We start from the raw sequence: 9,864 nt of genomic DNA on the forward strand, positions 1-9,864 counted from the left end.
CGTTATTAGTGAAGGTAACTGTGAAACATTTCGAAATCTCGTTTCTGCCAATTAAACTCAAAACGCGAACGCGCCGCAAGGAGAATGAATTCTTCGTTGGTCAATATGAATTCACGACGCGTTTAACGTACATATTGCATCGCTTCTTGAAAAACAGCATGAATTGCACTCGTCGATTTTCTTGCTTCTGAATTTGGATTAGCGCTCTCGTCCACATACTATCGTTAATATTAACTTGAAATAACGTTTAAAAACGACGAGGAAACTTCCATCGAAAGCGAATCGATTCGCTCGAATCGTCATTGCGAGCCGTCCTTATTTTTTCGACCCAATAATTCCGCTGCTACGCGCAAAGTTCTGCCAGTCGAATGACTAAAATAATTGAAATGTTAAAACTTAAAAACGTTACACTAAATTTTTTTACATGTTTAATTATAGTTTCAAATAATTTCTTTTTAATATTTTAAACTAAATTTAATTTTTACATTAATAAATAATTAATTATTTATATTTTTATTTTATAAAAAATATTCCAGATATAATTCTGAAGACTTGCACATCTACGATGCTAGAAATTGATACAAAATCTTGGGAACAGAGAAGAATTAACAAATCACATTTGAACAATTTGATTACATCGATGACTAATATTAATTCTTCTTCGTCCGAGATCTCGAATCGATTTCTAGTATCGTGGACACAAGTTTAAAATATTTTATATATCAACGTGTACTCACATAAGACATTCTCTCAATTAGAAGGCAAGTTCGAGAATGCTTCTGTTGAAAATGTAACCGAATGTAATAGGAGTTGTTGTAAGAGATGAGGAGGTAATTTGAACATATTCAGGTAGGTGTTTTAGGTGGGCCGATCCTAAATATCAAATATCGGGAAAGCTGTCCAATAAGATGACACCGTTATAAAGATCATTCCAGCCTTTTGACACCACTATGGATATAAGAAGTGGGATGGCGTTACAGGGTAGTACGGTAGCGCAAGGGGTGGTGGAAAGCATATCGGTAGATAGCGGAAGAAGAGCAGCGCCGACTGGTAGAGTGAGAAAGAGCGGGAGGAACAACACTCATTGCTCGAGTAGGAGGGGGTCCTCCCGGTTGTAACGAGGCCTCTCGGTCCCAGTCGCTTGCTATCGTAAGGCCCGGTAACAGTAAGGGCTTACAAGTCAGACAGAACGTTTCTACTTGGTCTACTTTCGGGACTTAGTCGAGTTCTTGTGCTCACCGTTGATGGTGGATCCGCAAGATGCCTATCCTTTCCGAGACATCGAAAGGGCGCCCGGAATAGTTAGTCGCATTCGAACGTATCCGAGCAGCACCACGACTACCATATCGCGCAAGGAACACTTCCGCATGATTTCCTTGCGACAGTGGACACGTGAATTGACCATGCAATTTCGGTCGATTGATTTTCGTGAAACGGCCTCGATGGACTAGTGTAATGTGTTGAAAATTCAAATCGAGAACGAAGATCTTTTTGGGTGATCAGCGACATTCATCAATAATTTAAATGATATGGGATCCTGTTGATAGTACTTTGTAAGTTTTTGTGAGAGCTAAGATAGAGAGAAAGAAAACGCAAAGCAAAGTTAAATTGTTAGCAGAACTAAAAGTAAAATTATAAATAAGAAAATTATAAGTAGAGAGGTTTATAAGCATTGAAGAAGAGAGAAGTAGGTCAGCGAGAAACGGAGCTTCGGGGTGTTGTTGGCCCATGAAGCCGATGGAAATACTGATGAATGAAGTTCGAGGACAACAGAGATCGAAGAGAAATAGGAGAAGAGCCTGGGCTAGGTCAAGGACTTTGTGCGGGAATCCTTCTTCGTGATCTACGGCGGTCTTCGCTCGAGTCTGTCTATCTGCAGCGAGACCTGCAGTTTGCGAAACGGTGAAACGAGGAAGAGCGAAGAATAAAGAGTGGTGTGAAATTATTTTTGATGAATTCTGATGAATCTATGCACTATTCGGTCGTTGCCAGTACATTCCACTTATCTCGCGCGATTGTGTTAAAGAGCCTTTTATTATCGTTGTCAATGCGCCGCGTTCCGTTTTTATCTCGGTATTTCACCGTGAAATGGTGAATCGCGCGAGTCTGATAAAAGTGCTAAAATCTTTGATTCCCGTTGTCGGGGGGAAGTCGGTCCATCGGGTGATAGAGTGTGCATCGCTCTTTGGATAGATTTACAAGAGGAGGTCCTACGGAGGAGGCCCAGCAACAAAACCATTCTGGATACCAAGCTACTCATACGTAAGTTGCATCCCGAATATTTATACGTGCATCTTTTTATTCGTTCGACAAGTATGCATTCTTAATTTGCAAGAATGCGTCGATGCGCGATATAACGTACAAAAGACGATAAAAGGGGGGTATCTAGAGATTCTCAAGAGATTAGACACCATACGTATGGCCATATTTTTCAGGACCTGCTTAAGATAAAATGAGACAGATTATACATAAAATAGAATGAAATATCCACGCATCTCATTCTATCTTAAACAGGTCCTGAAAAATATGATAACTAATCAGAAATTGTCTAAACGGTGTTCGATCTTTTGAGGATCTTTAGGAGCATCTGTTTGAAAAAAAAAAACGGTTTGGTATGTTTTACAATTTTTTTACATCTATATATTCATGAAAACTAAGAATCTAGCACGCACGTTTCATGTAGAGTGCTTCCGAAGTAGTGATACAACCGAAAAGAGTGCGATCATCAGCAATGCGAAGAGATCGGTAAAAAATGTAAAATAAAGTAATTTTGTACAAAGCATTGTTTTCGAAAACAAATTTGAAAATAAAGAAGTTATATTTATGCTTTCATAAATATAAATCATCTTGTTTATATTGTATACTGTCGATTGTCAGCAATTTATTTTTCCTTTTCGGTCGTATCAACAATCCAGGGAGATCTACATGTAAACTCGCACGTATTATATTTACACATATATATATTTTTTATTATTCATATATTTATTCTAGTTTATATATATTGAATTAGTTGGATTTTAGAAAAATTTAAATAAAGATATATATGCACGGAGAGAGAGACCGACGAGCGCAAATATCTATGCGATATAATATTTAAGTATTCAATTTTTTATTAATACATTTTTTGATGTATTTATTGTAAATGGTGATATTTATTTTGACTGTTATCTTCATCAACTTTTGATTGAAGACGATCCGAATAAGAGTGAAAATTAATAACGCTCATAAGTCGAATATGTCAAAAAACGTACTTTGAATATCACATGAACATATTGAACATCTTCTCCTGCTCCGACTCTATATACATATATATCTTTCTTAAAAATTTTTTAACCAGTTTAGAGATAAAATTGAAATAGATACGTAAACGAATACTGCGATTGAATTATGTTATATTAATAATAATTTAAATACTCTATTATATTATATGGACATTATACTTGCCGGTTAATACTGGCTTATAATAATTATTCAAATGTTTTATTAAGAAGATTTTTGTGCAATAATTAGTTTATTTCATAGAGATCGATTACTTAATAGAAACTATATGAGTTTGCAGAAAAACCAATGATTTTGACGAATGATTTACGTTGTTGGCTCGTATTATCGACTAATATTTGTTATTAGCAAATTCGTTAGAAGTAAAGAATTTGAATTTTTGGAATATCACAAAACCTCGTAGTGGAGTTCTATGATTTTACGAATCGTTTGTCGTCTAGTACTTCTTGTGCCACATACGTCACTCGAATTACCACGCTTTCTAACGATAGAACTTTGTTCGCCACTCACGATAAGTAGTCGTCTGTCTGTGCGGCCGAGTCAATAATTTTGCGACAGCGTCGAATCGATCGAAACCTACATCGCGTTTCCCGATATCGTAAACCATGCGTTGAGGCAAGGTCAAGTTTATATTTGAATATATTTGGAAATTTTGGAAGCGAAAGAAATTCCTTTAGAGAATCCTTTTAAGATCGAAGATTCTCTCTGAATCTGATAATCACGAAGCTGTGGAATCACTTGTATGTGGAATAATATGTTTTGATTAATTTGTGGAATTTTTCTAAATATTTCATATTGAATCGTAGGTTGTAAGATTGAAGTAGCACTCATGTATCGTATGCACATGCATATATACACATATACATATATATATATGATAACTTTTATTTAAATAAAAATTAATTTTATTTATTAATAAAATTTAATTTCTTGGTTTTAATAAAATGTGTTAATTTTTTGTATTATAATATACAGTTTTTTTTTATTAATTTTTTTTGTTGTATTATCATTTTTCTAAGATTATAAAATTGTCGAAGTTATATTTAAAAAATAGTATATGTAAAGATATTATATATGTTCATATAAAATTGAAAGATGTTCATATAAAATTAAAGGGTCCAGCATTTTTGTTAAAACGTTTCTGTCTGATCAAAGATCACGTTACCGTAATATTTTTCCCGTGTAGTTTGTATTGTAAACACTCTTGACACAATCCGTTTTGACGAATTCCGAAAATCTGATGTTTCAAAAAATGTAATACTCCGTAATGTTCCGCAAAAGTTTTTGTCCAGGACAAAGGAATGCTCGTTTTCGGACATTGAAAAGAACTTCCCATTGTTATTAATTTTTCCTGGTCATTAAACACTTTAGTGATGCACGTTTAAATATAATAAAGCCATTTTGGACAGGTAGTCAAATAAGTAAGGTGGATTCAATTTTATCCAAATTACCGGAAACCGCAATAAATCTTCGATGAAAAAATTATTTATTTTATCATTTTTGTTGAATAGAAATTCTAGTGAATAGAAATATTTAAAATTTATAGAATTCTTCTCTTAAGGAAATATCTAGAAAGAAAACGTAATCCACTACATATATATATATATATATATGTATAATCTTGCATCTGCGATAGCATACAGCTAGTCCCATAATATCGCAATGGAATTGTGTTGCAAATTAAATTCCATGGCGCAATATTATATCTTTCTATTCTTATTATTCTTATCTTTCTATTTAAGGATAATCCAAGTTACCGAAAGCGACTAGAAGCTATATGTCTCTGTAGTTATAGCCTCACGTTCTCCTCCTCAATTTCCTTGGCATTTTACAAGAATCGACTTGGCTATCAAATATTTGGGCATCGACAACGTAAACTATGTATACTATGATAACGACGAAGACGGAGGTTGTTAAGTTTGCGGTGAAATTTCTCCGGAACGACTTCCTTACCAGTTCGCTAGTGGGGGGTCCGGACTTGTTGCTCGAGGTTGTAGACATCTCGCAAGGCGGTTCGTTGCTCCTCGATACTAACCTACGATTGGCTCGGGACAGTCTCAGTGTCAGGTCGTCGATTTCTAGTGGCGCGTGCTTTTTATGCAACGACTCCTCTTCGCGCACAGCTCAATTTCGATGGGGACGTTTGCAAGAATCGCTCGATTAATATTGTAGGGGGAATCGATATCTAACTAAGTTAATCTCTAGATCATCGAATGATAATTATGACAATTTCATTCAAAAATTTCCACGCAATAAATAGGCAGATAAAAGTTTTGTAAAGTTTATGAACGTTTTTATGTTAGCTTTTCGTTCCTTCAATATCTGCTTAAACGAAGAATGAATTTGAAATTGTGACATCATCGTGTCAGCTCATTACACAGAGGTTGTTCGAACATTTGTTAGAGCAACGTTTATTAAGACATGTCTGATTTTCCTGTAACTTGTGATTTTCAACGGAGGCAAAAACGAAGTCTTTATTTTTTATTATGTTGCCCATTGAATTTGTAAAGTGTTTCAAAATATGTTCGCCATGTGTTCGCCAGAAAATTCTTCATAGTGTCGTTCAACATAAGAGCAAAGTGTTGTGGATAACTTATATGTTCATTTGGAAGCTTATCGTTCATTTAAACAATTTATATTTGATATTACTTTGATATTATATTAACTGCTGTTAATTTATTAAATTTATTGACGATATTTAATAGCACACGATCATCTCCTTTAAATTCCAACTGTAATTTGTAAGATAGCATCTACGCTTTACGATTTACGACACGAAAATAAAGAGTAAACGAAGTATTAGGACATCCTGTACATTGGCACCAATAAAGTGCTAATACAGAAGATGTCTTAACATATGGTGAATATATACTTTATTTTTCTGCATTTGCGTCGCAAATTGTAAAGCAAATTGTTGCTGCACGCGTTTGATGATGTTAGGGTTGGAATTTGAAAGATCGCGAGTCATTAGGGGCAATAATGCCACACAAAAAATACTTCCAATAAATTTAATTAATAGTAAATTATTTAAATGATTGAAACGTGTTGTAAAAATGTTGTTCGCAATTCTTTGCTTAAATAGCCCATAACACACGTTAATACAATTAAATTTGCATATCTACGTTTTATAAAACGTGGATATATATTTGTTATAACTTTTGCCGCATTTATGAAGATCCCCTTTAGAGCAATGCAATAAAACTTAATTAAAAATTCTTTTTATTCATATATACTGCATACCGAGCATTTTAATATTTTACAAAATATTAAAAAGAATCAACATATGAAATTAAAAAATTAAATAAAAACATTGTTATTTATGGATCGATTGTGCACCAATAATGTTTCATCAGCATTATTTCGTTGAAACGAGATAATTATACAAAAGCAAGAGAAAAAGAGTAGCAGAGAGAGAGAGAGAGAGGAGGAGGGAGGAACGAGAAAGAAATGGTGAGAAATAGAAGCGGAAAGGGAATGCGGGAGAGAGACAAGGAAAGAGAGAGGAAAGACGAGAGAGAGAAAAAGTAACCGGCTGCGAGAGAAGGACGGCAGAACAACAGTGTGGTGGGGTATTCTCGCTGGTGCCGCGGTGGTTAGAGAGTAGGTCAGTGTACCACATTAACCGGTACTCCGTCGGAGGTAGGGGGAGGTCTTCCGACTTGTCAGTTCCGTAGAGCCTATAGCTATATCGTGAGCCGCATCCACGGTCGCTCACGGCCGTCCGTGGGTACGGGACCCCGGCGGCGATCGCCCACGGTCGTGTCCACGGACGTCTACGATCGCACGAATCCGTGTGGTCATCATTCACGAGCGATCGCCTGTAAGAATAGACGTATAAACCGACGTATTCTTAAAAAAGAGTCTTCTCAAACTTCTATATAAAAATCTCCGAAAAATCTTGTACTTTAACATTTTTTTTTAATCTAGCCACTTTAGCATTTTTTTAAATCTATATTTAGATACGCGATACGCTGAGCGAATGAAGAAAAATATCCGAAAAATTTCCCGAGAAATTAATGGATTAACAATTCTCAATTTCTATAGATGTCAATTAGATGCTTTAACCTCCCCGTTAAATTAGATTTTTTAAATTTGTCCATTGCTTGGTTCGCGGCCTTTGAAATCTTTTCCGATATTGCGCTCGGACTTGGAGCGTACACGACTTGTCCTTGCAGCGAAAGTGCCATGAAATGCCGACAAACCAGTGTTGTTTCGGGCTCGACCGCGGTATGCGAATGTTCCCCAGTCTGCGCGCACTTCCTCGACACTATCCTGTGTCTGTTCGTCGTCTTTAACCTTTACCTTAAGGGTCGTCGCACTTTCTCCGATGGCGAAGCGGTGCCAGCTTGCTTCGCGCACGCATCTATGTATCTAGCCACGACGCATTCTGGTCTCAGCACACATCGCTTCAACGCGACGATCGATGAGATTATTTTTTCAACGAAAATTTCTTTTTCAAATTCTCTGAATCATATTATCTACTTTGAAATACTATTAACAATCTTTTCTTGATTTTTTATTAATTTCTTATTAACTCTTTATTAATTTTTTTCATCCCTAAAAAATCTGATCGTAAACAGATTAATTTCAATAGATTTTTTTTTGTCAACTTTATCAATCTAACAATTTTAAAAGAAATTTTAAATATTGCCCTGAGATGCTTTTGAAATTTGTTCCCACTTCTGTATTACATAGTAAGCATAAAAAGAATATTTTATTTTATATTTTATTTATAAAATCATAAGATTAATGTTAAATATGTAGCTTTGTAACGATGTAAAAAAAAAACTGAACTATATATAACATTATTACTTATTAAAACCTGTAAAACTTTTACAACTTCATAATTTCTAAGTAAATATTTATAAAGTCCTATTAAATATTTATCTATCTATATCTATATAGAGTCTTGTTTTAGAGAAATACTTTTAACTCGAACAGCTAATAAAATAAATAATTAATTTGCAATAAGAATCTAGTTAAAATTCTTTCTTTTCATCTCTTTTCTTTTGATACAATATCGTGCTCCGATTTATCTTCTCCAAGTATTTTTTCATTTCAATATCTTATTTTAGTAAATAATTAATGAATAATTATTTTCCATAATTTAGGTTTACCATATCATTTAATTTAAATTATGAGAATTACGTTATTGACAGAGAAATGCGGAAGAAATATCGTTCTTTTCTAGGCACAAAATATCTTTTTCCTGAAGTTCTAATAATCTATAATGTCAAATATACGATATCTTATCTACAAAATATGTATTTATCAGCATCATGATATTTGGGGGAACATCATGTCTGAATCATTCATTAAACATTTGAGATTGTGTATATTAATGAATGAGCACTTCATCAATTAACGAGTTATACACACAGTTTTCGAGATTTTTACATTTATCTTGCATGAGATATAATAAAAGTTAGAAAAATATAAATATAAAAGTAGAGCATCGAGCTTAGGACAAATTTATCCTGTGATTATTATATTCGGATATCCCATACAACATATTTTGTCAATACAGACATATGCGTGTCGAAAGCTATAATTGATAATCGAATCAATGAAAAATGTAGCAGTATCCTTGTAACATTTCCTATATACCCACATAATGGCAATCAGCATTTATGGGTCACAAATGAACCGGCTTAATATAAGCGCGCTCTAATACACCGTTATAAAATAGTTACAAGATAATACCCTCATTTGACTTATCTGTTTTCTGTAAGAAATTAACGCGAAAGTCATCGCGACAAGCGCATATATTAAATGTCGCTTGCATTCCTCCTGAAATATCAAAGGTTACCGAATACCAAAGACTTTACTTACGGTTATATAAGATAATTAGCAAATGGGATTTCCTGAATAACTACGATATGCATACCTCATTCGAGACGTCTCCGATATGTCTGACTCAAATGTCTGTTTTCTACTTAATGTCTTACAATTAAAATATTCTGTCGCTCACGGATGAAGAACAAGCGCTTTATATTTTTATTTACTTTGCTGTTTTTGTTTTTAATTGTTGCATTGCAAAATTCAATTTCAAATTAGCATTTAATTAATAATTATAATTTTTGTTTACAAATTTTTTTACAGTACTAATGTTTTATAATTCATGAATACTAATTTCTTTAGTTGATTTATTTAACATAATAATAATGACAAATATCAATAATAAATTATTTTTTACATAATTAAGAAAAGAGAAAATATACAATATGCAAGTAGCAAAAATAAGCATAAAATAATATTACTGCTAGAAAGGAATAATTTAGTCCTCGAATTAAAAAGATCAAAGTAACGACTGCATTTGAATTTATTATATTTGAAAAAGGACGACGTTTAAAAGAATTAAATGAGTCAATCGGGGACGCGAATGAACGCGTTGTCCATCGCGACTGCGTAACGAGGCGAAAAGATCCATTTCGCATACAGCCGGACACGGAAGTATGGAAATGAATTTCACGTTTGGTCGCGTCTGGTTTTGCGTGCTACGGTGTGGGTCACGGGTATCGAGCGGTTCCCAACCGGTCGCCCATCGACGGAGGCGAGCGAGCGAGCGAGCGAGCGAGGAGGAAG

General features: G+C 34.3%; 1 protein-coding gene across 1 annotated transcript in view; it reads left to right on the top strand.

Annotated features, from left to right (window-relative positions):
* Window positions 1-950: 950 nt before the first annotated feature.
* The window catches only part of ich (zinc finger protein ichor), a 19,380-nt gene continuing 10,466 nt past the window's right edge, over window positions 951-9,864 (top strand). Inside the window, exons 1-2 of the mRNA XM_018447751.1 lie at window positions 951-1,055; window positions 2,106-2,262. Coding sequence (XP_018303253.1) covers window positions 951-1,055; window positions 2,106-2,262 — 262 coding nt within the window. The remainder of the gene's footprint in view (window positions 1,056-2,105; window positions 2,263-9,864) is intronic.

This window comes from Mycetomoellerius zeteki, unplaced genomic scaffold, assembly GCF_001594055.1.
Source record: "Mycetomoellerius zeteki isolate Tzet28-1 unplaced genomic scaffold, Tzet1.0 scaffold211, whole genome shotgun sequence".
NCBI lineage: Eukaryota > Metazoa > Arthropoda > Insecta > Hymenoptera > Formicidae > Mycetomoellerius > Mycetomoellerius zeteki.